Genomic DNA, 27,056 nt, shown 5'->3' with positions numbered 1-27,056 from the left:
CTGACGAACACCTTATAAGCATCATCCAACGCGTATACATCGTAGCTGTCGGATTCCGCCGTTCACTGTCTGCCCTAAACATGCTCAACACGTCACGCAACATGGCAGTCGAGTCACCTCTAAGTCCTCTCTTTGCGACTGCCCGCCTCACACAAAGTACTGCGACTCCAACAACTCGAAGCTTGGTATGTTCTTCCTTGTTCCCATCAAAGACCTGCCAGGTATGCAAATATGCACATTGCAATCCGAGGCAAGCGCACATTGACTGTGCGCCAACCGCGACACAAACAGGACTGACACGAAGACGACCACACAACGAACAAGACGGCTACAAGCGTGAACATCATGTGAAGAAGACGAGCACAAGCACGACAATGATGCACGCAGGCACGGGCGCGTGTACGGCGCGTTCGAGTGTGAGCGCGATGCACACATGCGAGCACGACGTACAAGGGCTGCAGTGCGACGTACAAGGGAATCAGTACGACGATCATGGACGCAACGACGAGGCGAGTGTTGTAGGGAGCGAGCATGATCAGCACGGTCAGCAGGGAGGCAGACATGGTTAGCACAGGTACGAGCATGACAAGTAAGTGCCTGACACGAAGACGTAGCTGGCGAAATGCAGCAGGCCTGGCAGAACGCGGACAGGCGATGACGCGCACCCACAAGGTTCAGATCCACTGCAAACACTTGCAATGAGCCCGAATGGGTTGCGGGTAACATCCCTGGCACACGGCGCTGTTTGCTCCGTGTGTTCGTGGTGCTACCTGCGTCTCATGAGACGAAGCACGCCGTCGGAGCAGGGGGCTACTGGTCGCTCTACGACTGGAACCCATCCTGGGAGGACGACGCCGCGTTCAAGCTCGGCAGCGACGCCATCAAGAACAAGGTCCGTGCGCCCCTCGACAGGCAGAACCACCCTTCGCAGTTCGTCGTCGCCCAGCCGCAGCTCCCCTCCGAACTTCGAGTCTTCGGCCCCCTCGGCGAGCAACTGCGCGCTGCACACAAGGCGCACGTGCCGAAAGCGTAGACCAAGCTCCTCACCGCGATCGACGTGCCACTGGCCGCCTCGCCGTCCTGTACGCTAGCGAGGGCGGCAAGGCGAAGAAGGTCGCGAAGCGGCTCGCCGCGTGCACGAACATTCGCAGCCTCATCGCAAGCGTCGCGCCGATGGACGCCGTCTCCCTCGAGGACCATGGTGCATGCGATGCATGCTCGTGGTGAACGCCGAGATGACGATCAAGCTCTTCATGCCGGGGATATGATCCTGCTGCACACCATTGGGCAGGTTTTTTGCCTGTGCTGTTTGTCCTTGGGCCGAGCGTCTTACATACTGTCTTCTCCGTTGCTTCTGCTGTGTAACCTGATCTACTGTACCTGAATCATATCGGGTTTCATGCGAACAAATGGGACTGCCGAGGGCCTGAAGCGGAGACTTGTGTGAGATGTGCAAGCTTGCGACGTTCTACAATCGATCTACATATGAATTGTAGTGTGTAGGTAATGAGCTTATGTTGAGCTTGTAATGAGCTTGTGTAATCCGCTAGCGCTATAGTGCGTTTTGCTGTTTATAACGATTTTGGTGTTTATATTCGCATGCAAGCAGAGATAACGGCTATGTGTACTCAGTGCGAATTCCGTGATGAGCGCAGCGGCTCATTGTCATCAAGCGCCCGCAATCCCGGTCATGTGCCTCATGACGCGCGACTCATGCGACGCGTCGACTCGGGCACCCAGGGACTGACTTAACCTTGTCTGACTCAAGTCTGACTGCCTCACGCCTGGCCTCGCACTCTCATCTACGCACGCCAGGCTTGTATCAATAAATTATGTCCAGCGCCGACAACAGCTCGATCATCGGAGCCGACAGCGACGACGACTTCGACTGGGAAGAGGTCGCTGTGCCGCAGGCGGAACAGCCCGCGGTGTCTCTGGCGGCCGACAATGATGTTCAGGAAGGCTCGTCACGTAACTCGCACATTGAGATCACAATACATACAGAACGGCGGGGCAAGAAAGGGGCAAAGTACGTATCTTGCATCACCGGCGGCAGCTTCAATGTTGACCGCACCCCACCCACAGGAAGGACCCGCGCGCTGCACAGCTGTACGCTGAGCGGCTCGCTCGCCTTACATGTCATCAAGTACACACAGTCTGCTTACTCGCAAACGCGAGGATTCGCAACAAGTGGATCAACGACCGCCTTCTACACGTGCGTTCTCTCGTGCATCTTACGTCCTTGAACAAAGTCTATGTCACCATTGGCTAATCACGTCTACGTACAGGCTCGTCTTCTCTCTATCACGCCCCTTCATTTGCAGAATGCCTTTACTATCATTACCAAGGCTCGCATCCCGGACGACGCAGAGCGCGGCCATCGCTTTGAGTCTGCCGTCACTCGTCTTACTGAGTGGTGGTCAGACAGTTTCCGCGTCGAATCTACAGGTCACATTCGAAATCGGACATTCGATCAGGTGCAAAAGTTGATCAACCGGGACCCGAAGGGTAAGGGCAAAGCTCAGGCGGAAGATATTGTCGACGATGACGACGGCGAGGTTATCCGGAGCGAGAAGAGTCTCATGAAGCATGCCCTGATGATGCGAGGCTCCCGGGATACCAGCGCACAGTTATTCACAGCGTTGTGCAGGGCGCTCGGTATACCCGCACGACTGGTCGCGAGTCTGCAAAGTGTGCCGTGGCAGGCCGGTGTCGGCAAGCCAAAGACCCCAGCCACGAAAAAGAAGAAGAAATTCGACGGGAAGGACGTGGGTGCACCCACCAACGTTAGTAAGGGGAAGGAAAAGGCAGTGCCGGACAATGAGGACGAAGATGACATGGACATGGAAGAGGTTGAGATACCGATTACGCCGAAAGCAAAGGTCGCAGAGGCCTCTTTCCCGGGGTCTGGACAGCGAATGGATGGTGGTTCATCTACGCCAGTCAATGGTGACGCCAAAGGCAAGCAGAAAGCACCTCCCGTCATCAAGCTACGGCAAAGCAGAGGTCGTAAGCTAGGCTCTGAGCCTGCTGTAGCTCGTCCCCCACCGCGTAGGTCGCCTAGGAGTGTTATCCGTGCCAATGTTGCTGACGGAGACTGACAATCCGGTAATCCAGGAGAACGCACACCTGACCCAACTACTACGCCGCCAGTGTTGTGGACGGAGGTCTTTTCCCGTGCGGACGCACGTTGGATTCCCATCGATCCTATCCGGTGCCTAATAAACAAGCGCAAAGTTTTCGATCCTACGCCGAACCCTAATGCTGCGGTGAAGCCAGACCGACATCGTCCGGTAAGAGTCGAGAACCGGATGGTGTACGTGGTCGCGTTCGAGGAGGATAGTTTCGGTAGAGATGTTACGCCGCGATACGCGAGGGAGTATGGTGCGAAAGTCGCGAAGGTTCAGCAGGGAGGGAGAGGTCGGAAGGAGTGGTGGGAGAGGATTATAGCAATGGTCAAGCGGCCATATCAGTTGGTAAGTATTGTGCGGTTGTCACTCAATCGTGCGTCTTACATTGACATGCCCATGCATGACAGCACAGAGACGATCTCGAGGACGAAGAGTTGCAGACAAATCAACTTACGGAAGGCATGCCGACCTCTATGGCGGGGTTCAAGGACCATCCATTGTCCGTGCTTTCCACCTTTTACTTATTAGAGACGCTGACCTTATCCGGCTTCATGCAGATATGTTCTGGAACGGCACCTCAAGAGAGACGAGATGATTTATCCTCTCGCAGAGCTTGGAAAGTTCCGCGGCGAGCCTGTATACTCGCGCTCATCCGTGCTCCAGTTGAAAGCCGCCGAGAACTGGATGCGTCAGGGCCGTAAGGTCAAGGAAGGTGCACAGCCAATGAAGTGGGTGAAGCAGCGTGCGATGACTGTCAACAAGCAACGCGCCATCGAGCTTGCCCTGTCAGAGAAGAGGGATCGAGATCTTCAGAATGCTAGGGAGAACACGGAGGGCTTCGCCAGCGAAGATGGTGTCATGCAGGGTCTCTATGCTGAGCACCAGACAGAGTTATACAGACCCGATCCTATTATTGATGTGAGTCTGCTTCGTATGCCCTTACATGTTTGTGCTGAACGTTTCATGGTCACAGGGACGAGTCCCAAAGAATGATTTCGGGAATATTGATCTATACGTCCCGACCATGCTGCCCGCTGGTGCGGTACACATACCATGTGAGTGCCATGTGTTTCCGCATACGCCGACGCAGTGTGGTCTGAAGAGAGGCTAGACAAGGGGACGGCCAAAATCGCGCGACAGTTGGGCTTCGACTATGCGGAAGCGGTGGTAGGTAGTACATCCTCTGTCAACAGTCAGTCGTCCGACAGCGTGCGTTCTAGACCGGCTTCGAGTTCAAGAAGCGCAGAGCGTTTCCCGTCATCACCGGAATTGTCGTCGCGGCAGAGAATGAGGGAACCATACTGGAGGTACGTACGGCCCATCCCTGCACCGCGACGCGATTGGTTTGCTAATAGCGACATCTGCTACCGTTCAGGCGTACTGGGAAGCAGAACACGAAGCAGAACAGAAAAGACGTGCTAAGCGGGAAGACCAGGTCATCAAGAGGTGGACGAAGCTCATTCATGGTCTTCGGATACGACAGCGCCTTCAGGAACAGTACGCGGACGCGGATCGTCGGGAGAGCTCACCGGTCGGTGCCGCAGACGAGGTTGGTGGCCATGTGGCGCCCACGTACCACTGTTCTGATCGTGTATCTACAGGATGTCCAACCGCAGGGGGGGTTCCTGACCGGTGCGGATGATGTTGTACAACCGTATACCCTCCCGCGCAATCTCCATGAAGTGCCCGCGACGTCTACGACGATTTCTTTGCAGCTTGCAGCCAGGGCTGAAGTTGCAGATCAGGCCGAGGCCACCCAGAACGGCAGGCTAGCCACATTGCCTACCGCTCTCGACGACGTGATAAGCGAGGACGGCGGCGATCTCATGGAAGAAATTTCGATCCCTGCTCAAGAGGCGGGAGAAGACGAGCGACAGCAGCTAAAGCCCAAAACGATGCTGGAGCTCGCCGAAGCAGCGGACAGGAGGCAAGATTTGAATGTAGGCCAGCCCCTTGCATCGTCTTCTGTGTCATCGGATCGGACGATGGGTCAGACTTACGCAAAAGGCGCTCGTGCGACATCCCACAATGGTGCGGAGGTCGAGCAGCCGGCTAAGACACGTATGTCTCGAAAGGCCGATAAATCCCGGGGCAAAAAGCGCAGGAAGGCGTCCGATGACAGTTCAGAGGCGGAGGTAGAGGGAGACGAGGGACCATCCACGCAGGCCTCTCCGGCGAAACGCGCCAGAAAAGCCGCCCCGCCGATACCCGCCCCGACGAGGGTCTTGCGCACGCGGACGACGAAGAGTGCGGCGAAGATCCAGGAAGAGAAGGAGACGGAAGAAGCGTATAGAAGGGCTGTCGCGGAATGATGTGCGTGTCGTTATGGTGTACAAAGTTTTGACGTCAACATGCAACCATACCTTAATCGCTAGGTACCTAATGTACCGCTACCGTTTGTATGTCCCTGGTCCACTACTTGTCAGCGCACGTATCAGAATGAGATCGCAAATGGACTACCTCGACCGGTAGGCCCGAGCTACTGACAGGCTCCTGAGTCGCAGGATCTGCCTGTGCACTTGGTATGGCGGGTAGAAGGCAAGCGAATGTGAGGTAGGAGGTGTGTCCCCGAACTTCCGGGAACGTCTTGGAGAAGGTCGTCTTAGTCGGAGTCGCAGACTCGGTGACGCTTTGAGGGAATTTTGCTTCTTCGGTTTCAGCGGCGCCTGCTGAGCGTCCCGACGGATGGTTCTCTGCTTGAGGTAACTGCCCGTCCTCATGTTGCAGGACGTCGTCCTCGTCGTCCGTCTTCGGCCTCTTCCCCGCGCTTCCTTCCGCTCTGCCGCCGTCGCTCTCGTCCGCATCACCGGGACGCTTGCGCTTGCCGGCCGCGGAGGCGCGCGAGTTGGCGATCTGGCGCAGCCGTTTCTCTTCCCGTTTCTGCTCCGCTTTCTTCAGTTTCTCGCTGACTTGGCCAATGTGTGGAAGCGCGGGCACGGAGTCCACTTGATGCGGGCGCAAGAGGGTTTCGTACATGGTGATGTCTCGAGGCACGCAGTGAGCTAAGGTATCGCTTCCGCTACGCCTTCGCTGAATGACGAAGGTTAAAGGAGAGCGTACCTGTGAAGCCAGCGTCGTTTAACGCGGTCACGGTTCGCAGCACCTGCTCCATGCAAGGGCTAAAGCAGCATATCCGTGTCGTTCGGTCCTTCTATCGGACACAATCAGCATTGGAAATGCGTACAGCAGCCCATACGGCTGTATAGGCAGGAGAATGGGAATACCGTACCCTCAGAGCTTTCTTAGCGTGCTCGACTGCCTCCCAAGGCATTGGGAGGTCAAGGAAGACTGCGCAAAAATAGCAGATCATTTACACTGTGAAGCTTCGTCTGAACGGGCTCTCGGAACGTACCGGCGTCGACAGTATCGAGTACGGTGAATCCATCTTTGCACACATTCCTATGGGTAAGGGTGACGATGTCGTCCATGCCATGACAGCTAAACTCTTCCCTGTAATGACCAAACTAGTCAGCCAACCGAACCGTGGCATAACGTGAAATATTCCTGAGAATCATGGGACGGAGCACACATGTCGACGATGATGACACAGCGCTAGGAACGGTGCTAGTGATGCAGCGTGCTGTATCTTGTGCTGCAGTGCGCATGAAAGAAAGGAGAAGTACCTACCTGGCTTTGTTGACACGCGCCTCGTGGAATTCATATGACCATAGGTGACCAGCGGGCCCTATCGCGCGCGCGACAGAGTGGGTGAACGACCCGGATCCAGTGCCTGTGTTCGACACAAAAAGGCACGCTGCTCAGCACTCTCAGAACAGAAGGTTCACGGGAACGTACCTGTCGAAACGAGGGATATTTTAGTCTTCAGGGACGGGTGAGTAGAGCTTTCCGTGTGCAGTATCGGGAGACTCAGGCAGTTGTAACTTCCGAGTTCGCATAGCCTCCCGGTAGGCTGTACCAAATCGGACGCTGAGCGCTGAGCTTTTCAAATCTAATGTCTCACACTTGAGATCCGCTCGCATGAGGGCTCCAAGTCAATCTTGACACTGCCGTAGATTCCCTGCCGGGACTGACGCACGGGTGAAGGACATACCGGCTTCGATGATGCGGCTTCCAGGCTTGATGTTGAGCCATGAGCTGACGAAGGCGATGTCTGCGATGTAGAGAATTTGCGTACGATGCGGCAAGGCGAGCGTCCAGAGTTCGGGGGTGGGCCTCAGGACATGGATAAAGCCCCTGCCGTTGCGGGAACCGATCTTCGAGCCGTAGGGCACACCGATGAGATCTGAATGGCGGTATACACCGTACTTGCCATTCAGCTCTTTTCCGGGGGTGATTACCAGCGGCTGGACTGCATCTCTGGTCTGACTGTAGTGTTCGCGACAACCGGGGGTAACAGAAGAAGATGGGCACTCACCAGCCAGACGATGACCAGGTCGCCCGCGGCAATTTCTCTTGCAGTAGACCACATGCGTTGTGAGAGCGAGTTGTGCGTGTAAGTGCTCCGAGTGTACCTACGTCTACGTCCTGGTACAGTCTGTCAGGGTAAGTAAGAAAATAGGAACGCGGAAGCTTTTACGGCAATTGGAAGAACCGCCTGAGAACAGAAAGCGTAGAAAGGGATCTGGAGCTTATGAAATCTCGGTTAGTGTGTCAATTGAAAGCGTGGGAAGATCCAGTAGCGAGCAGGGGATCTTGGGCGAGGCGCCGGTACCGTACAGGCGGTGCGTAGGATGGCGAGTAAGTAATCTGCGAGTAATTCTAATTTCTGTCCATTCTCCCCGCGCCTTCACGGCTCCTCCGAAGCTCGCAGCCATTATTCGCATTCCGGCGTTACAGCCCGCCCGCACGCCTGCACCAGCCGTAGCAGTGCACAGCGGTCAGACAAGGCGGATGCATCACACGCAGCCCATCCAGATGCCCCGCCGACGTTGGCTGTCATCGCCGTTCCTCATCCAGCCGCGTGGAACGTTAAATGGCAAGGATTCGATATTCCTCAACGGCCACCCACCTTCTTAATCAGGTCTCGCCACTTGCCTGTGCGGCCAATCGCTTGCCACGACCCTCAGGCAGCCAGGATTGTCGTCCCTGCAGGCCTGATCCGACAACTCTCCTGCGCCCATACTGTCCCCACTATACCGTCGGTAGCATAACCGGGCATTGACTAGCACGGAGCATCAGCCTGAGCTTCTAGAAATACGCGACTTATCTCCACGAACATTGCGACTTCCTTTCTCTCTTACCACCACTGCGTTCTACCTTGTACACGCGGAGCGCACACCACCATGGACGCCAACACTCCCTGTGTCTCTTTCAGTACGTGCTGAACCCTCAGACGCAGTGTAGGTCCTCTGCTGAGCCTCATACTGGTCCCATACAGTCGGGATAGTGGACTTCACAGAGCAAGTAAGGGCGTCTGTGTAGGCGCGCGTATGTGGCGACGTGCTGATTGTATGGGACGACAGGCAAAATGGGTGTACTGTTCAGAATCAGTCAATGATCTTCTGGGTACGAGGACACTGTGGCACTGTGGATGGCGTCCAGGCTCTTCAACTGTGTTTCAGGTTTTGAGCCACACGAGCTCATCGGAACGCCCTCTCTGAATTTGGTCCATCCAGACGAGTTTGATCAAGTAAAGGCTATGCACTACTCCACGATCACCCAAGACAGGGCAGCCGTCCTGGCATACCTTCGTATGCGCCACAAGGATCCCTACAAGGGATACATTCTCTGTGCAATTGTACGTCCCCGACCGATGTCTTGCATGACCAATTCAGTGTAACATGCTGACATCGTGTCAGTCCCGTACCGTCTGCCAGAATGTCCTCGTCGGAAGCGTCTCGTTCGCTTCTCCAGGTCCGAAGGCCATGCATAACGCTTCAACAGCGCAAGAGGTCCGCATTATTACGCCGTATGCCAGGGACTTCGAACTCAGGGTGCGACTCTCTTTGACGCGCTCTGAGGAGTGCCAATGACTCATGTATACCTTCCTGCAGCGTTGGAACGACCCGAACCCGATGCCGCCCTGCCCGATCCCAGATCGCTTGAAGAACACGCCATCCCCAGCGTTTTCTGCATCTGCTCTGAGTAGGCGCAGCTCGCCGAGCCCTAGCCCGGAGGCTGAGGCGCCTCCTCACTTCGATCCGCTTCCAGAGCAGTCACCCCGCACGGCCCTTATCCTCGACCGTTTCTCGGTCAACTGCAATGTCTTATACTGCTCTAATGACAGCCTGATTTCTACTACGCGGGTGATGGGAAGAAGTTTCTACGACTTCGTCATGTCAAAGGACGAGGTCACGGTTAGGGCATGGATAGACGTTATCAAGGGGTGGGGCGTGAATGAACGTGGCCAGCCAAGCGACGGCGGGTTTGGTTTCGGAAAGTTCACGCTATGTGTTGGAGGCCGGGATTCAAGGTCCGTCACATGTTGCTGCCTGTTTGAATAGTCAGCAGTCGGACCGGCGTACTCACTCCATGTTGTAGCGTCCGACAAACGGAACCTGCGCCCGCCCGAAACCGCCACGGCTCGCACAACGTGAGCCGTGACTCCGGAAGCCGTGATTACGGCCGCTCGCACAGGTCGACCCACAGCACGACGCAGGGCCGTGGACGAGACCGCAAGGGGTCGGATAACCGCGACCTCAAGGTCGACGCCATATTCTCCGCTCATTCTGACGGCCTCATGGTCATCATTCGCAAGAATGCCACCCGCTAGAGCCGTATCAGGAATCTCAAGACGTGAATGTCGCTGCTCAGCCTGTTGAGACCTCATGGCTCTTCTGGCTGAGCAGTGCATATCTCCCAGCTCGAATTACGACCTCTTTCGATTTGTTATCCGCTATGCCATGACCGTCCCTGCGATGTAGATATGTTGTATCATATGGTGTTCTATCGTGCGTTCTCCACTCTCCGCCTGCACATGGGCTTCGTGCCGACTTGACTCAGATGCCCTCTCTGATTGACTTCTCCCGGGCAGGTTGGGATACATGTGTCCTATGAATATACATAACGGTTTTATCTGACATATGGTTGTGGCCGGGCTCGGTGCACGCGGGCGTGGTATGGAAGTCAGGGGTCCCATGTCAAGTTAATGCGCGAGAACCCCCGAACTGCTGACACGTTGCATTCTTTAGCTATCGCCCCACGACTTGCCATGTCGGCATCCGACCACGCCCTTGTGGTTGAACTCTCCACGAGTGTCCTCCTCGCGTCTTGCACGCGGTACTTACCTCTCACGGGAAGCTGCGCTTAGGCCCCATATTTCCGAATGCCCGCACTGCTGTCACTTACCGGGCCGTCGGAATGTCTACGCTCTAGTCGATTTCGGTGCTTTGGCCTCCAGCCATTGACATGTATGCGAAGGCCGCACCCCTGAGCGACACTACACGGGTCAGCAGGACTGCTACCCTGACGCAAGACTCATCAACTCGACGATCGCAGGCACGTTGATCACTGTCTCAGTGGTTCAATCAATAGACCCTGCAGCTGCTCGGGTGTAGCCTGAGGGTGTTTCCGAGTCATCGCCTCCACGCTCATCGTGACTGCCTTCGAGGCGGTCTACCACCACTAGCGAACGGTCAGTCATGGCACCGGCCGGGAGTATATCAATTCAGTCGCGTCTGTCAATCAAGCAGACTTTCATCTGATTGGTTGTTCTTTTACAGGATGTCAACTTCGTACCTTGGTCTTTTGGTACGTCCAGAAAATTTCCCTATTCATTCATGCCTCCGACCCCTCATGCCTAGCAGCCTAGGTGAAGCACAGAGTCTCGGATCTTTCAGGTTGCTCACTCTCCTGCAGGATCGGACATTAACAACGCAGCTGGTCGGAGCGAACCTCTCGCGCTTCCTGGGCGGTCAGTGTTTCGACGTTTCGCGTCTATTTATTCAGTATTGCTTCGCTGGAAGATCATGCAAAGCTGTTCAGGAACTAACGGCGTTCATCTCGAATCATGTCAGGGGATCACAAAGGTAATCGAACATTACGATTATCAGTCTGAGTACGTTCGGCGATACATCCGACGACGCACTAGTACTTAAGCGCACTCCTGGGCGGCGAGCGCGCACGATGGCAGGTGCGCCTCCGACATCGTTTCTGGTATTAATATTACCTCCGGATGATTGACTCCCTCGGCTTCAATTGCCATTATTCTCCCTCGAAGCGTTGCAAGGACGATGACCTACGATGACAGATGGTGGAGGCGCCGTGGAGGACGCTATCGCCGCTAAACTCACCATCACGGCTACTAGACCAACAAGGGGGACCTCACAGGACCAACAACCGCAACCGCACTCCCGGAGAAGATCGCCCAGGGGAACGCGCATCTCAGCGAACGCTCAGGTGGCGTCTGAGCGTAGTCTGAGCTTGAGCTGGGCATGGCGGACTTCGTTGGATCAGGTCGTCTATAGCGAGTGCCGATCACTGCCGGGGGCCGTGGTTAGTGCGCGATGGAGTCCGCTCGCACATTGTCCGTACGACCGGAGCGCTCGCTCAGAGTTCGGCCTCCAATTGTCATCGCAGGGATAATGTTGTATGTATATAGCAGAGATGTCTCATGCTTCTGAGGTATTTGCGTCGTGGATGCCGGAGTCGGGACGAGACCCTGGCGGCCGGACAACCATGGCAGAGCCTCCCACTCACAAGTAAATCATTTGCATGTTCGCGCGACGTGTACGTAGTCAAGCAGGAAGCGAGACGTATGTCCCCTATTGATACATAAGCTGACAATGTATATACAACGTACTCTGTCGAGCATATTGCATGTAAATTCATAGGGGTATTATCAAGAGATATCATACCGAGGTTGTATCGAATCGTTAGTATCAATGTTGAACAGTCCGTTCATCAAGAGGTGTGATGAACACGTTCTTCGTCTCCCCAGCCTCAGCGTCGTCGAGGTCGTTGGCAGAGAGACCGGGCGCGGACTTGCGTTTACTGAACGACGAGTCTACGGTGGAGAAGTGCATCGTGTCCAGTTGGATGTCCGACGTCGTCGTCCCATCGCTCGTGGTCGTCTTGCCCGGGCGGAACCGCGGCGCGCTCAGGCTGGTGACTGGCTGCGTGCGGGAGAACCGAGATTGCACGTCGTTCGAGGTGAGATGAAGTCCCGCGAGGATAATGATCATTGTCGGAACGATGCCCTGTGATGTCACGTCGATCAGTCCCGTTAATTGCTGGATGATACGCGGGGCGGAGCGTACCGTCAACTGCCCGATTGGATCGTAGACGATGTAGAACGAGTTTAGTCCGAGGAAGTAGAGCGTGACTTCGCAGATCAGGGCAATTGAGTAGATCATCCCTGACTCAACGATGATGACGAGGATTCTCCAGTAGCGGAATCCTGCGACCCCTCCGGTTAGGCGCAACATGTACCTACGAGATAATCTCAGGCCTCGTCATGCAACAATGAGAAGCTTCGAACATACCATGCACGTAAGGCGACCAATCCAGTGACAACTATGTTCGTCGCGAGGGACAGACTGAACAGGGAGCCATTCCACCTGACAAGCGCTGGCGCAAACGCACTGTGGTATTTTTGTCCCCGGGCAAAATAGACAGTCTGTCCGAATCCACATACTGGGCAGCAGTTAGTTACAGGTGGATTGAACGAGGTCGTCACTTACTTGCAGATCCGCAAACCAGGATGATGGGTAATAGACACATTTTCCAGTTGCGGCCCCACACAAGAAAACATCGCCACACCTGTGCAGAAATTGTCGGAATCTCACGGACATCGATTGCAGTGAGTACAAACCACCACGGAGTCTCCAATTATGGACTAAAATATGACGGACGCTAGTCAGCATTTACGCCCAGCATTGTCATTTGGAGGTGGTAACTCACGTTGACGGTATGTAAGCCCACTTTGGCTACGTTGGCGGGTATTGACACGTCAGAGAAGAACGCAGCGGGTCCACCAGGCTGATCACGGAGCACAATGAAGCCCATGATCAAGCGATAAAAGCCAAGGAAGACATGACAGGTGGAGAAGGAGAACATGAGCACGGCAATGGCAATCAGGTATTTGTTGACTTTGGGTGTTCGCCGCTTTGCAACCAAGATATATATGCAAGCACAAAAGAGCACTATGTTCATGCCTGTGGATGTTTTAGGCCCTGGACGTTCCCGAGAAGAGATCACATACCATAGAAGAGGGTCTCGAGCCAGATCGCCGCAAGGTAGGCTCTGTCGAGCGTTATGTCTGTTGCTCCCATGGCAGTTCGGGTTCGTCAACGGTATGGGAGAAGGCGTGGCAGCCGCGGGTGTCTATGGAGAGGAGGTCAGAGACATATGTAGCAATGAGGGTGAGCCGGTGACTGGACGTCTTCAATCTGAGGGAAGAGAATGATGGTGCCGGGATTAGGCCGTATTAGAGTGCCATTGGCTCCTGCCAAGCCACGCGGAACGGGTTGCACGCCCAAACTGTAACCACCCTTCTTGCTGATGTATCCACGCCGAATGACGCTCTGCATTTCGCTTCCATAACAGTAAATCGGTGTCATAGCCGGCAGCTTCCTCGTGTATGGTGAAATAGCTGTGCTGAGCATAGTAATTGACAAAATGCATTGTACTGCAGTGCGCAGACTTCAATAGCCTGAGACGTGGAGCACAGCATGAGGAAGAATAGCTTTTTCGGGGAAATACTCACAGAGTGTGCCAGACACCGATTTAGATGAAAGATCCCGGGACCGAAGTTAATTTTGCCTGGCTGACGAACACAGACAACACCTTCCCAGACGTTGACAGTTGCCAACGAGGGCGGCCTTCATGAGCTCGCTGGAGAGCTGTATGTCGAGGCGGGGGACCTATGCAAGGTAGACAAGACGTCTGGACGATGTCTGCAGAGACTTGCCACGGCGTTGCTTCTAGACTCGCAAGCCAGTCGTTGAGGCGCTTGTCTCCTTTTGGTCACTCCTCCGTTTGGTAATCTTTGAAACCGAAAAGAGTAACCGGAAAAGGAGACAAGCGCCTCTAACTGAGGAGTGCTACGACTGAGTTTGAATTTCTTGACGCCAGAACGGCTGGGAACGAGCCTACGTTGCTTCCTGGGATGCACTCAAGCCTGAATCCAGCCTGAATCAGATGCGCTTGGTAAAGTTGATCGGTTCCTGGAGACCTGACGTTTGATGGGACGCTCGTGGCGCCGCACATTGCACTAGGCTGGATATGGAAATAAGTAATATCACGTGGCTCAACGCGTGTGTCACGCAGATTCAACGGATGTTCGCGCGACGCGTCGCGTATGCATCCGCTCAGACGGTGTTCTCAAACTCATTGCCACGCCGGTGGATCGTTTGCGGGAGCCTTAGTTCTTCTTGATGGATGCATCGTCTCCCATTGATATATCATCTTCAGCTTTCGACGACGACCATGCATCCTCTCGAACTTCACCGGTCTCTTTCAGCCACATGTTGGCCGACCATGGCACGAATGCCGCCGATGCGTCGTCTCAATATTCAAAAGAGAGATCCAGTGCATCTTCGGCTTGCTGGAGGTATGTACCACAGCTCCATGTCTTGCGTGGGCACTCTCAACTCGAGTCATATTCTCCGGAATCTCCGCTACCACACAGAGTCCTCACGGAGGGTATGTTCATGCTCCTGAATGCACAATCCGCCTTTGAGAGAGCTCTGTCTTAGTTTTTGGACATACCGAATATAAGGGAAAACAGAAGGAGATAGTCGAGGCAGCGGTGCAAGGTGCGCCCTCTTGCATATCATGATGACCTGATGATTGGACCGGTTGCACAGGTGCTGACGTCTTCGTACTTGCACCTACTGGGATGGGCAAGGTGAATATCAACTGCTTGCTGACCTTGCATGTTGAACCTACTCTGCTACAGAGCTTGTGCTTTCAGCTACCAGCTATAGCTGCCCCAGTCAGTCTCGTTCGTCGCATGCAATCGGACTATATGCGCTCACACAGGATCCCAGGACGGTCTGACGGTGGTCGTATCGCCATTGTTGGGTGAGGCCCTATCGCACACTATCATGATCTCATCTCACTTTACTCAATTCCATGTAGCGTTGATGAAGAATCGTGAGTTCCGCAATTCTCTCCAGTTCCTCGAAGCTGACTCCTGAGTAAAACTGAAGAGGTCAACAAACTGCGCTCACTCGACATCTCTGTTGTCGCATTGACTTCTGAGACCTCTCAAGAAGAAAGAGCAGAGGTATTGTTCTTTTGGCAATCGACGACAGATCACTGGAACGTGATATAGATTACGGACGATCTGGAGTCAGGACATCCCTCCTACCGTCTCCTCTACAGTAAGATTATACTTCTAGTCGCTGGCATTTGACATTGTCGACCTTTTATGTTTCACAGTCAGTCCAGAGAAGTTCTGCACCGCTGAGATTCGCAAATTTCTCACTGCCGTTCACAACAAGGGTAAACTGAACCGCCTAGTCGTCGACGAAGTGAGTCAATCACTGTGCATGAGGTTTCTAATGACTGATGAACACGCTCAGGCTCATTGTATCTCTGTACGTGTGCATTTGGCATGAAGACTACGCGTTTGACCATCGGCACACAGGAATGGGGCCATGACTTCCGTGGAGAGTATCGCAAATTAGGGTCCTTCAGGAACAAGTTTCCTGGTATCCCCATTATGGCGTTGACTGCCACTGCCACTCCCGTGTAAGCACCGTCTGTCTGGGTTCATCGCCACAACATGAAATGTACCTTCCCTTGGCAACAGCGTACAGGATGACATAGTACGCAATTTGAACATGTCAGAAGAGGAGCTCTTCAAGGTAGTCCATGCCTTCAATCGGGCGAACCTCTTCTACGAGGTGAGCTGTCGTCGTTATGTGAAATTGACATGCCAAATGGACCAAGGTTTGACTGCTAGGTCCGCTATATGTCCTCGCCAGATCCGGCTTACCACATGAAGGATGTACTCGAGTATATCCACGGTCTTCATGATAGGCGGGGACGACCTTCGTCTGGGATCATATACTGTCGGACGCGAGCGAGATGCGACGACCTCGCTGCGTATTTGAGGGGCAAAGGTCTCAACGCACGACCATATCACCGGGGTGTCAAGTGAGTATGCGCGAACTCCTGTTGGTATTACTGCGGATGTCAACTGAAGCTCCTCAGGCCTGCACAGCTCGACAGAACCTTGAAGGAATGGGAGACTGGTGGGTCAGGCGAGGGCGGTGTTGATGTCGTGAGTGCTCCATCGAGGCTGTCAATGATCTGTTCTGTCTGACGCTCGTCGTCAAGGTTTGTGCGACTATTGCGTTCGGCATGGGTATCGACAAGGCGGATGTGCGGTGAGCAGCTCGTCAGTACACCTTCTTTTACACAAGCTCACGTCTGTCGGAAGGTACATCCTCCATTATGACCTGCCCAAGAGCTTTGAAGGTACGTGCTGATCGCCTCCGTTCGTATCGAGGCTCTAAACCAAGTACTATGTGGTTCCATTCCAGGCTACTATCAAGAAACAGGTGCGTAGATGCATTTGGTCAGTTCAGGCTGCGTCTTGACCTCTGTTCCCACTAGGCCGAGGTGGCCGTGACGGTCAGGTATGTGCAATTGCGCCGTCTGTCAATGGGTTATCTAAGTGCCTCCTAGCCGTCGAAGTGCATCCTGTTCTACTGTATGTCGATTGTCCGCTCAATTTGATGTTGCCGGCGAGGCGCCGTAGCTGATATCACACGCAGCCAGGGAGGACGTGGTTAGAGTCCGCAAATTGGTCACCGGCTCCCATGAGAGGCGACTAGTTCGCGCGGAGTCGATGGATGGGCCTATGCCTAGTCAAAGAGCCGTCAACAGCTTGGACGCCGTAGGTCGTTCGTATCACTATTGGAGACGGTGCTGATTGTAGCTGCAGTTGCTTACTTTCGCAGAGAGCGTGCACGTCTGCAGACACGTGGTACGCCTGACGTATTATCACAGCACACACTTGTCGTGGCTGATATTCGTCTCTCTTGAGACCATTTGTCGATATTTTGGTGAACAGGTTGACAGCAATGACCCCGGCGTTTTGAAGGCATACTGCAATGGCATGTGCGACGTACGTCTCAGCGAATCCCAACCCTGCTATCATCGCCACTGTCATTCTCCTAACCAACTCATTAGGTGTGCAAGTACCCGGAGAAGACGAGGCGCCGGAAGCTCGAGCTATCTCCGGACGACCTCGTCAGCTCGCAGACAGCCATTCTCCACCAGCAAGCGCGCGGCGAAGATGATGATGATCAACCCCGCGCACGTCCGAATGTCAACCGCGGCGTGCGCGCGAACTCCGCGGGCACCTCGAAGGACGGATGGAAGAGCAATTACCGAGATGGCGATAGCGATCTGGACGTCGGGCCTGTCGTACCGCGAACGGGTCATCGGGGCGGCAAGGCGGAGTCGTCTCGAGCTTCGTCCTTTGACTCGCGGAAACGCAAGGGGTCCGATCAGGACGGCTACGGGGGCAGGGCGAAGAAGCCGAAGTCCGTCGCTCAACCGGTTCAGCTGGGCATGTGTAAGAACGCGACGATTCCGGACTACGCATATGTGGGATTGATGATAATTCGTTAGCGTCGAGGCTCAAGCAGACTATAAACAAGCCCTTCAAGACACCATTCAAGTCGTCGTTCCTTCAAGTCCAAGCCGAGCCATCCCTGGAAGTCGAGGATACTGACGTTGAAGTCATCGAGCCGAAGCCAAGTATCGACAAACGGAAGCCAGCTTCGAAGAGAGCCCCGCATCCAGCAGTACGAGAGGACTCGCCTGAGTTAGTCGTAGAAGACGGCCCGTATGATGATCACGCTGCGCAGCCGGCACTCGACGCGGACATCATCGAGATAGACTCGGAGTCCGATGAGGACACGGGTATCGCGCCGTCAACTCCTCTCCCGCCAACTGATGTAGAACTCGATAGCGCATTCTCGCAGAAGATCCCGGTACGTCCGTCTTCCTCAGCTGTGATAATCTGCAGTGTTCTCAACGCGGTGGCGGTCCCAGGTCGAAGATCGCAAGGAAGTGTTCAACCGTATCCGAGGAGCCCTTCATGTTGTCTTCAAACCCACAAGTGGCATTGCAAGCGGTGACTCACTATGGGGAAAGCTGAAGCTCGCAACGGCTGACTCGGAGACCAAGACCGTGGTGCTAGCCAAGGTCGCGCGGGAACTCGAGTTCTCAGTATTCTCCATGTGTACGACAACGGAACGGTACAGGGCGCGATCCAGGTCCCTAGCCAAGGCCATCCACCAGCTCGCGAAACCCGGGGTTTGGGAGGGCAAGGCGCGATGTGACTTCGATGAGATTGAGGATATCGTCGATGCTCTGAAGCGCATCTCCGCGAACGTTCGTCAGAAGGGGAGGAGGTCGTAGTTGCTAGAGACGTTCGCTGATACGCCCCTGTGCTGCTTTGCTGTCATGCTATCGTGATGCACTATTGCTTTAGATTCGGACTGGAACCCTGCACATTCCCCCATAGTTTGTATAGTACTGCGTGTATATACATAGCCCCTCTAATGACGGAACGAAATCGGTGGTATGTTTGGTTTTGTGCTAGCGACCCGGGACCGTCCAAACGGCGACCCCTTCCTCTTGTCGGCCCATGGCCGCTAGAAGCTTTGGCTTCCCGGAGTGTCGTCTCATGCTGAAGAGCGACGACGAGCCTGCGAATGTCTTGTCTATACGCATCGCATGAGCTTTATGCGCGGAACAAGTTCTGCCGCGCGTACCGTTCTCTTCGCCGCAGCGATTGCACACAATGACGACGGTATCTTCGCCAGGTTGCGCGTGGCTGTCTCTCGTGTGGTCACCGTGCCCATTGAGGAGCGGCTTGACCCACAGCGGCCGCAATCGCGCGGCCCAGTAGTTCATCGTTTGCCAGTCCATGTCTTCGTCCTCCTCGTTGCCCGAGTCCAGCCAAGCATTCAACAGGATGAGGAGGTTGGACCTCGTGTCGATGCAGTGTGTCGCGAGCTCGTAGGGCCCCTCGTCCAGGTTCCACTGGAATGGCGGGAAAGGATTGAGATCCATGCAGATCGCGAGGGTGACGGTGCCCAACGGAGGGGGGAGGTCGAATGTGACGAAGCCGGTTCCTGCGGACTGAGTCGTACGCGATCGCTGAGAGTACGACGGTGTGCGTACCTGGGACGGCCCAGGTCATGTCTGTCGTGAAGAGGCTGGTCTTGCGGTAGGTGCCGACTAGTTGACCGTCGGGCCCGTAGAGCACGGCGCTGTTGGCACCAACTGCCTGAACCTCGTTGCCTTCGTGCTCTTGTGTCAGTATCGCCTTCGCCTCCTCCGGGGCAAGACGTTCGGGGTATCCGGCTGCTACATGACAGCGCAGTCGTTTCGCTAGCTCAGCGCAGAAGCGGGATGTAGGCCCTGTGCCCGGTTCCTCCAAGTGCGGGGTAATCGACTTGGCATCGGGGAAGACGTATCCTGCGGGGCTGGCTTAAGTCGAGGTCAGGCTCTCGTTGAGTGGGTAGCGTACCAGTAAAGATCATCTCTGGCAGGCATACCAAGTCGACGGAACGGGGTGCCAACCTAAGACACCATTCACGGAGAGAACGCGAGTCTGGAGGGTCCAGGTACGCACTGCGCACATAGCGTCTGAGCAGTCTCGAGATTCTCCTGTACTCGCCCGATCTTGGTGCATCTTCAGACATGTGCGCTGCGGACTGCCGGACGGAGGCTCACCTTGGGTGCGAACTGGACTACAGCGACGCGCATGGCAGAGCGGAAGGAGGCCGAGGAGGCCCTGCGGACGGAGAGCGAGAACAGAGACGCCGTGGCTGGAAATGACCCTCGTCGCCTGCCCACATGCGGGGCAGTGGGTGTGGATGGTGGACTGGGGCGGGCAGGACGGAGAGGAACAGGGCCATAGGACCCGGCGGTGCGGGGATAACATCCACGCTGCCATCCCGGGCCAGCTGATCCACACTGCGGGCGCCAGCCGCTGCAATATTGCCGGGTGGTGCGACTTCACTGTCAGGCTATACATAACTTATTAGTATACATCCCCAGCCCCTGGCTTGCTCCTAGCCCCCACTCGCTCGCCCACACCTCGCCGCAATGGCTGCATCTTCGCGGGACGTCTATCTCGTCATCGGCGGTAGCGGCTTCCTTGGCCGGCACATCGTCGACGCACTCCTGGCCCGCAACGACGCCGTCTCGGTCTTTGACATTGTCCAGAGACACCATGACGTCCCCTTCTACTCAGGAGACATCAGCGAGGAGGGACAGGTGTCCGACGCACTGCGCAAGGTCAGTGCCCAGCGTCACATGTAGCCTCAATACTGAAAACACGTCTGTAGAGCGGGGCGACCTGTATTATCCACACCGCCTCCCCCCCACATGGCATGGACGACCCTGCACTGTACTGGAAGGTCAATGTGGATGGAACCAAGGCTGTCATAGCAGCCGCGGTCGCAACTGGCGTGTCAAAGCTGGTTTACACGAGCTCGGCAGGCGTGGTCTTCAACGGGGAAAGCCTCATCAACGTTGACGAGCGGTTACCACCCCCGCCCAAGGCAATGGACGCCTACAACGAGTCCAAGGCCAAGGCGGAGGAGATGGTGCTCGAGGCTAACGGCAAGGGTGGGCTCTACACAGTCGCACTGCGGCCCGCAGGGTTGTTCGGGTAAGTCAGCTCCGCACAGTAGATCCCCGGGCCACTCTGAAAGGCCCAATATAGTCCCGGCGACCGCCAGCTCATCGCCGGTTTGTACGAGGTCTACCAGAACGGCCAGACGCACTACCAGATCGGCGATAACACGAACCTCTTCGACTGGACGTACATCGAAAACGCCGCCTACGCCCACCTGCTCGCCGCGGACCGCCTCCGCCCCCTGTCGCCCGAGGAGGTCGCCGAGCTGAAGGAGCAGCTGCAATATGCGCTGCCCTACATCAGCTGCACGACCGGCGCGCGCAAGATGCCCACGTCCGAGTGCCGCCCGCTCGGGCCCTACGTGACGCCCCCGCCGAACGTAGACCGGTTCACCGCGCACTGGAAAGACCCAGACTACAAGGGCAACGCGCCGAAGCCCGCCGTGCGCGGCCGCTTCGACCCGCTCGCGCCCGCCGCGCTCGAGCGCGACGACGACGCGCCGCTGCAGGTCGCGGGCCAGGTGTTCTTCATCACGAACGGCGAGCCTATGTACTTCTGGGACGTGCCCCGCATCGCGTGGCGCTTCTTCGACGAGCACTTCGGCACGGACAAGACGAAGCGCAGCGTCATCCGCCTCCCGAGGGACGTCGGCATGGTCCTCGCGAGCGGCGCGGAGTGGTGGGCGTGGCTCGTGGGCAAGAAGCCGGGCTTCACACGCTTCAGGGTGACGTTCAGCTGCGTGTGGAGATGTCATAATATCGAAAGGGCACGCCGGGTGCTGGGCTATGAGCCGCAGGTGGGTATGGACGAGGGGTTGAAGAAGACACTCGAGGTGCGTACGGAGTTTGCTTGCAAAGGCCTTGTAGCTAACCATGTTTCTGTCAGTGGTGGGTGGCGGATAAACAAAAGAGCCAAAAGGCGTGACGATGTGCACATTTTCGGTCTGCTTGCACCTCTGGAACTGTTACCATCTCGATACACCCCCTCGTCACTCGGGTCTTTTGGCTCATCATGTACCATACATCCCGCTAATCCACTGCCACATGGATCTCATGCCGAATAGACCCAGGACTGCATATGCGTATCTAGGTTTTATTGCGCCGGGAAATATGTACACAGCAGTCGGCGCGAACATGTCAGCAAGGAAAGCAACAAGACATGGACTAAGACAGGTTCATCAATAGATAAAGAAAAGCACTAGATGCCGACCAGATACACCGTAAATACGTCGTTACGGCTAGGGTGAAGTCGCATCTGCGTGTGCACAGCGAGCGACCCCACCCGCGACTGACTCGCGTTACCCGTTTGGAGCTCCCAGTTCGACGCTCAGAAGTCGACGTGGGATTTGCTGCAGACGAGTGAGAACCACCGCGATTCGACAACGGAGGACGGGAACCTACTGGATATCAATATCAGACGCGTGGGGCTTGCGTCTGTCGCTCTCATCATCGTCGATACCAACGGCCGAGTGCATGGTGTCGAGACCAATGGTCATAGCCGCAGCCTACGTATCCGCCAGTCTCAGAAACTACCTCCAGACACGAACCGCTGGAAGCGCACCTTGCTCTCGGTATCCACGACGCCGAACTGCACGCTGCGTGAGGTAGCGTTGCCGGGCGTGCGGCTGTGGCTGCTCGAGCCCGGCTGGCTCTTGAACTCGCCACGCTGGTTGAGGCTCTCCTCCTCGTCGACCCCGCGGCCGTGGTGCACGTTGCGGAAGTTCAGCATCAGGAGCAGGCTGTTAACGTAGGCTGCGGAAGGCAACATCAGATGAGTGAGTCGAGTACATGCATAGGAGGAACGTACTCTTGCTGGTCACGAAGTGGAAGAGAATCCAGACCTGCTGTTTGGGGATGATGACGAAGAGAAGGAGAGAAGCCAGTTGAAGGAGCCTGGGGTACGTATTGTCAGCGGAAAATTAGATGGTAGAATGATGTTGGAACTGACGTGAAGCAACTGCCACGGTTGATGAAGTACACGGCAATGTACTCATACCAACCATCCACCGCCTTCATTCCAGGGAAGCGCGAGGGCTGCAAGTAGACGAACAGCGACCCGACAATCAACAGATTGGCGAGTGTGCTCAGACCATACTGAATCCCAGTCAACACCTATGCGGACCAACATCAGAACGGACTGGCGAGTTTCCAGCATTCCGTGTCCACTTGCCTTGATCGTGTGGTCGACGAAGTTGTAGAAGAGCGGCTGCTGCGCACTAGAAGGAGCGTGAGACGCGAGCGGAACCGACAACATCGGGGATTGACGTACATCTTCGCTGCCGAGACTGGGTTCGCGTGAGAGCGTGTAGTTCAGTTCATGCTATAGGATACCTGCAAACATAGACATACCAATCCCAAGGACTACAGATGTTTTCGTTAGCCTGGTAAAGACAACGATGCAACATGTCAACACATACCCAGGTTTACAAGTGCAATGAAGGACTAATGCATCCGGTTCAGTACTTCTCATCGCCCTGGATACATCGGATACTCACGATAGCCCCGGGGATCACAGGATTTTTCCCGTTCACTGGGGAGTAAGTATTCATCAGATCTACACAGACCAATCGCAAATATCAGAGGAACTCACGAGTGAAGACCCTGTACGCGTAGAAGCTAGAGAGAAGGCGTCGGCGCGAAGGTACTTACGGCGGCCAGAAGTGACACTTACACCTGAACTAAGAAGATTCCAAACGCCTAGAGAGACGCACGTTAGGCGGGGATACGGAGGTCGGATCAGTGAACCTACCGCAAGCGCGTTCTCCGACTACGAAGACCGGCGGTCAGCAAACCGACCATCGGAGGTGAGGTAACACGGTAACATAGGCAACTCACAACAAAGGTCCTGGGAGCCCTGTATTAGCGGGAGAACGGGAGAGAGGGATATCTTACTCACTTCGTTACATCAAGCGCATCGAACGGTGCCATGAAACTGGTGATGAGATAGTAGTACAATGTATGCGAGACTAATGTGCCGTCAGGGATGTCAGACAACGGAGAGACAGTAGGAAACTCACGCAATGTAGTAGTAGCCGTGTCCACAGCCCTACAAACAATGAAATGAGAGATCGCCTCGCAAAGGGGTGCACCCCGGTCCTCACCAAAGCAGAGCGATCTGAGGGGAACGTGTGAGCGCTCGTGTCCACGAGAAGACAGTAGCGACTCACCGTCCATTTGGACAACGTCGTGTCCGAAGGAAAGCGCGAGTAGTAAATGTACGTCTCTGTCGCAGCCAGTGTGAGTGAATATACCGGCGATGGGTCGCAAGGCACGCACGGAAGAAGGTCAACCCATAGAGAGTGACGGCGAAGATGAAGCCAATGAGGAGGACGCCAAATGTCGCGTTCAGCTCGCTGACCGGCGCCGGGGGAGGAGGAAGGGCAGGGGTGCTCATGGCGGGCGGACGGCTGGAGCGTAGACGGTTGCGAGAGATGGGGGTCGGGAGACAAAGAGTGGACTGGAAACCTGTGCTACTTGAATCTCATCCGCGACAGACAGGCGCCCGCTGCCATTGGCTTAATGAAGGCACGTGCCAGTAAATACCCGTCTGGAAGCAGATCGGGAACATCTTCCAGCCCACCTCCGAGACAGTTCATCAGCATCATGATGAACATTTCCGCGAGGTAACACAGAGAACCTGTATCTTACCTGTTCTTGAGTAATACATAAAGGAGGAAGGCGGAACTGAGGGTGATAAGATTAAATAATTATAGTAATCGCTTGTCGCCGGCGGTGGCCACTGGCGAGCGTGAGCGCAGAGGCGCGCGGAACGACCCGATGACCAAAGCCTTTCGCCGGTCTTGTGCGGCTCCTCCTCTACCCCCCCATCGACGCCCCAGTCATTGCTCGTGTCAGTAACGAATCCGCGCTTGAAACCGGCGAGCAAGGCGTTGCGTTCATCGTGAGCCTCGAGGCATGCCTTCGAGCGCATATAGCATGATTGGTGAGAGTCATCAGCATCTGTCGAAGGTACCCCATTGCCTCAACATCGACATCTTCGAATACACAAGCTGGTGCGGGAGGCGGTCTTGTGGCCAGCGTAGCGACCTGTCCCCTGGATGTCATCAAGACGAGGCTACAGGCCCAGCGGCATGCTCATGGAGAGGCCAGATACGAGGGCGTGGTCGGTGAGGGGTCCTCTCGGCCTTGCAGCAGCCCATAAGATTGGCTCAACGTGCGTGTCCCAACCCTCCGTTTCCAGCCACTTTCAAAACTGTCCTCAAGCACAACGGCATACGTGGGCTCTACCGGGGACTGGGACCGACAATTCTTGGCTACCTCCCGACTTGGGCGATCTACTTTGCGGTGTATGACGGCATCAAAGAACGCTTTGGGAGGGAAATGGAAGAAGGCTCAACCGTGCAACACATCTATCCAGCAGCTCAAGCCAAGGGATATCAGCCCTTTACGCGGGAGCATCCCTGGTCTCTTCACATCCTGTCTGCTATGGCGGCCGGTGCGACTAGCACCATTTGTACAAATCCCCTTTGGGTTATTAAAACCCGTTTCATGGTGCGTAAGCATTGCTCCGACGATTTGACATTTGTAAGACGTCCTTTTATTCACAGACGCAACCATTCGAGGAGAAAAGATACAGACATACGCTGGATGCCGCCCTGACCATATACCGGACTGAAGGGTGGTCAGCATTCTCCCGTGGCTTGTTGCCAAGTCTTCTGGGAATCCTGCATGTCGGTGTGCAGTTCCCGCTGTACGAACAGTTAAAGACCTGGGCCCGTGAGTTTCTTATCGCTTCTCCTGCCATCTCTGCTCACGCATTCACGACGTAGGACGCAATTCCTCGGAGGACTTGACGCCTAAACAGTTTCTCGCCTGTTCCGCCACATCAAAGATGGTCGCTTCAGTCACGACTTATCCACATGAAGTAGTGCGAACGCGACTGCAGACGCAGAGGAGGATAGTGAACAACGCTATTCGAGGAGAGGAGATACCACAGCAGCCCCGAGCCGGTCTAATCAAGACTGCGACAGATATCGTGCGGCACGAGGGATGGAGAGGGCTGTACAGGGGCCTGTCCGTGAACCTTGTCCGGACAGTACCAAACAGCGCGGTGACGATGTTGACGTGAGTCTATCGCACCGCCATGTCTATCTCGGTCGTGGCGCTGACGATTTCCAACAGGTATGAGATGCTGATGCGATACTTCGAGGCGCGCTCGAAGTCATAACGAGCATAGGCTGGACTAGGACTGTTTGCCGGAGCAGTGCGTCGCACCATATAGAACGACGGGTATACACCTCGCATTGTAGTATATCGCCACACATTCCTTCAGTCCCTTATTGCTGGTACTCTATTGTTCTTTACTGATGATGACTATGAATGCGCTGCAGATAATGGGCGCTCCGTTGCCCTCGTCCCTTTTTCTACCGACTGCATGGCAGCCAGTCTAGCCTTCTATCATGAGACGTGGTTGTTGCCCGTGGATGTTCGAAGAGGAGCTGTTCGGTCCCGCTGCCGACTCTGTTCCCGGTGATGGAGTCCTTCACCGGTCTGAGTCTATTCCGGCGTCATAACTGGGCTGCTCACTGCTGTTTGCGTCTTTGTTCAGGTACAAACCCTCGTCAGTGCTTCATATGCATGGAGCTTTCCTGATTGGCATTTCATTGCCCTGGCCCAGGTGACGCACCTCAGGGTGTTTCATTCATTTTCCTCGGTCCCGATGGAATGTCCTGTATCGCTACGTCACTCCACATGCCGTACCCCGCCACTGAGATGGTCTCCTCAGGACTTGCTTCCGCTCTCATACACTGCCGGACTTCAATTATAAATAGCCCTATGACATGGTACACGTTGAAAAGAAATGCGGAGGTATATCTGCGATCAATGAAAGTGGCTTTTTGCGACGTGCATATACCGGGCTTCTATGAACGAACGGTAGAACAAGGCACCCCAGTCCTAGTGGAGTGGAGCAGGGCCACCAGTGACGACCTCTCCCGCATCCCTCGCCAGCAGCAGCGCACGCGGAGCCAGTTGGCGGAACTGGGTATCGGAGATGTAGCGATTGTGGGTCGGCACGCATGGCGCGCCGGGTCGGGCGAGACCAGGGCCGCCTGCGCCAGGAGAGAAGGAGCGAGGTCGCAAACGAGCGGGCTCCGAGGGAGACGGCGTGGTAGCGCTGCTGCACGGGGGTCTGTCGGAGAGGATGGGGCTGGGATTATGACGCAAGCGGACGGCTGTCTGTAACGCAATGCAAGTGTAAACGCGAGTAAGGACCGGACAGGCCGTATACGGCCAAACATGCAGGGCGTAGAACCGTACCAAGGATTTGTAGAAGAGTCCGAGCAGTAACGACGAAGGGTGCGTAGGTAGCGACAAAGTCCGCGGAGAACAAAGGTATCGACCTGAGGACAACACGGAAGGGTAATAATGCACGGTACCGTAGCGGAA

The 27,056-nt window shown here is 55.4% G+C and overlaps 11 protein-coding genes across 11 annotated transcripts; 7 read left to right on the top strand and 4 right to left on the bottom strand.

Annotated features, from left to right (window-relative positions):
- Positions 1–698: 698 nt before the first annotated feature.
- Positions 699–1,227, top strand: C8Q71DRAFT_853795 (uncharacterized protein; the record flags this gene model as incomplete). Its single annotated transcript, XM_047926979.1, has 3 exons — positions 699–743; positions 791–1,029; positions 1,092–1,227. The coding sequence occupies 3 exons, from the start codon at positions 699–701 to the stop codon at positions 1,225–1,227; spliced, it is 420 nt and encodes a 139-aa protein (XP_047782695.1).
- A 520-nt stretch (positions 1,228–1,747) lies between these two features.
- Positions 1,748–5,495, top strand: C8Q71DRAFT_327621 (Rad4-domain-containing protein). Its single transcript, XM_047917849.1, has 11 exons — positions 1,748–2,029; positions 2,086–2,215; positions 2,289–3,051; positions 3,118–3,476; positions 3,539–3,630; positions 3,689–4,049; positions 4,105–4,186; positions 4,243–4,298; positions 4,352–4,438; positions 4,507–4,680; positions 4,733–5,495. Exons 1-11 carry the CDS (start codon positions 1,833–1,835, stop codon positions 5,441–5,443), a joined length of 3,012 nt encoding a protein of 1,003 aa, XP_047782694.1. The 5' UTR covers positions 1,748–1,832; the 3' UTR covers positions 5,444–5,495.
- C8Q71DRAFT_884119 (tRNA methyltransferase complex GCD14 subunit) lies at positions 5,496–7,696 on the bottom strand (the record flags this gene model as incomplete). The annotated part of the gene is made up of 8 exons (XM_047928526.1): positions 7,507–7,696; positions 7,183–7,453; positions 6,759–6,861; positions 6,484–6,581; positions 6,361–6,419; positions 6,192–6,282; positions 5,619–6,115; positions 5,496–5,510 (listed from the first exon to the last, which is right to left on the bottom strand). The coding sequence occupies exons 1-8, from the start codon at positions 7,558–7,560 to the stop codon at positions 5,496–5,498; spliced, it is 1,188 nt and encodes a 395-aa protein (XP_047782693.1). The 5' UTR covers positions 7,561–7,696.
- A 678-nt stretch (positions 7,697–8,374) lies between these two features.
- Positions 8,375–9,804, top strand: C8Q71DRAFT_700276 (uncharacterized protein; the record flags this gene model as incomplete). The annotated part of the gene is made up of 7 exons (XM_047920113.1): positions 8,375–8,405; positions 8,470–8,495; positions 8,555–8,597; positions 8,654–8,829; positions 8,891–9,025; positions 9,086–9,504; positions 9,573–9,804. 7 exons carry the CDS (start codon positions 8,375–8,377, stop codon positions 9,802–9,804), a joined length of 1,062 nt encoding a protein of 353 aa, XP_047782692.1.
- A 2,107-nt stretch (positions 9,805–11,911) lies between these two features.
- C8Q71DRAFT_853791 (uncharacterized protein) lies at positions 11,912–13,303 on the bottom strand (the record flags this gene model as incomplete). The annotated part of the gene is made up of 7 exons (XM_047926978.1): positions 11,912–12,229; positions 12,290–12,461; positions 12,515–12,665; positions 12,713–12,791; positions 12,844–12,867; positions 12,933–13,186; positions 13,234–13,303. The coding sequence occupies 7 exons, from the start codon at positions 13,301–13,303 to the stop codon at positions 11,912–11,914; spliced, it is 1,068 nt and encodes a 355-aa protein (XP_047782691.1).
- Positions 13,304–14,328: 1,025 nt separating this feature from the next.
- On the top strand, positions 14,329–18,575 carry C8Q71DRAFT_327291 (ATP-dependent DNA helicase). Its single transcript, XM_047917844.1, has 26 exons — positions 14,329–14,583; positions 14,662–14,675; positions 14,729–14,788; positions 14,840–14,880; positions 14,932–14,967; positions 15,023–15,056; positions 15,114–15,128; positions 15,185–15,261; positions 15,310–15,358; positions 15,417–15,508; positions 15,560–15,574; positions 15,625–15,728; positions 15,790–15,883; positions 15,943–16,136; positions 16,194–16,263; positions 16,320–16,369; positions 16,423–16,460; positions 16,526–16,543; positions 16,599–16,621; positions 16,671–16,695; positions 16,760–16,881; positions 16,930–16,971; positions 17,032–17,112; positions 17,178–17,565; positions 17,622–17,986; positions 18,048–18,575. Exons 1-26 carry the CDS (start codon positions 14,408–14,410, stop codon positions 18,414–18,416), a joined length of 2,592 nt encoding a protein of 863 aa, XP_047782690.1. The 5' UTR covers positions 14,329–14,407; the 3' UTR covers positions 18,417–18,575.
- Positions 18,488–19,992, bottom strand: C8Q71DRAFT_327334 (carbon-nitrogen hydrolase). Its single transcript, XM_047917847.1, has 6 exons — positions 19,740–19,992; positions 19,639–19,688; positions 19,534–19,586; positions 19,185–19,481; positions 18,773–19,135; positions 18,488–18,721 (listed from the first exon to the last, which is right to left on the bottom strand). Exons 1-6 carry the CDS (start codon positions 19,770–19,772, stop codon positions 18,597–18,599), a joined length of 921 nt encoding a protein of 306 aa, XP_047782689.1. The 5' UTR covers positions 19,773–19,992; the 3' UTR covers positions 18,488–18,596.
- C8Q71DRAFT_327294 (C-3 sterol dehydrogenase) lies at positions 19,912–22,015 on the top strand. The gene is made up of 4 exons (XM_047917845.1): positions 19,912–20,306; positions 20,357–20,682; positions 20,737–21,481; positions 21,535–22,015. The coding sequence occupies exons 1-4, from the start codon at positions 20,115–20,117 to the stop codon at positions 21,571–21,573; spliced, it is 1,302 nt and encodes a 433-aa protein (XP_047782688.1). The 5' UTR covers positions 19,912–20,114; the 3' UTR covers positions 21,574–22,015.
- C8Q71DRAFT_327139 (uncharacterized protein) lies at positions 21,750–24,129 on the bottom strand. Its single transcript, XM_047917843.1, has 19 exons — positions 23,925–24,129; positions 23,816–23,871; positions 23,750–23,763; positions 23,666–23,694; positions 23,545–23,614; positions 23,484–23,493; positions 23,398–23,415; positions 23,320–23,345; positions 23,239–23,264; positions 23,144–23,178; positions 23,066–23,090; positions 22,998–23,009; positions 22,918–22,933; positions 22,819–22,864; positions 22,597–22,760; positions 22,456–22,541; positions 22,210–22,400; positions 22,050–22,153; positions 21,750–21,997 (listed from the first exon to the last, which is right to left on the bottom strand). The coding sequence occupies exons 1-19, from the start codon at positions 24,040–24,042 to the stop codon at positions 21,976–21,978; spliced, it is 1,068 nt and encodes a 355-aa protein (XP_047782687.1). The 5' UTR covers positions 24,043–24,129; the 3' UTR covers positions 21,750–21,975.
- Positions 24,130–24,377: 248 nt separating this feature from the next.
- On the top strand, positions 24,378–26,076 carry C8Q71DRAFT_327315 (mitochondrial carrier domain-containing protein). The gene is made up of 6 exons (XM_047917846.1): positions 24,378–24,591; positions 24,659–24,775; positions 24,850–25,160; positions 25,217–25,385; positions 25,439–25,733; positions 25,791–26,076. The coding sequence occupies exons 1-6, from the start codon at positions 24,564–24,566 to the stop codon at positions 25,834–25,836; spliced, it is 966 nt and encodes a 321-aa protein (XP_047782686.1). The 5' UTR covers positions 24,378–24,563; the 3' UTR covers positions 25,837–26,076.
- C8Q71DRAFT_327450 (uncharacterized protein) lies at positions 25,990–27,033 on the top strand. The gene is made up of 2 exons (XM_047917848.1): positions 25,990–26,217; positions 26,287–27,033. The coding sequence occupies exons 1-2, from the start codon at positions 26,142–26,144 to the stop codon at positions 26,850–26,852; spliced, it is 642 nt and encodes a 213-aa protein (XP_047782685.1). The 5' UTR covers positions 25,990–26,141; the 3' UTR covers positions 26,853–27,033.
- The last annotated feature ends 23 nt before the right edge of the window (positions 27,034–27,056 follow it).

Source organism: Rhodofomes roseus, assembly GCF_022264815.1.
Source record: "Rhodofomes roseus strain CIRM-BRFM 1785 chromosome Unknown C8Q71scaffold_3, whole genome shotgun sequence".
Taxonomy (NCBI): Eukaryota; Fungi; Basidiomycota; class Agaricomycetes; order Polyporales; family Fomitopsidaceae; genus Rhodofomes; species Rhodofomes roseus.
Note: the sequence above shows the minus strand (reverse complement) of the source record. Positions and strands in the feature narration are given on the sequence as shown.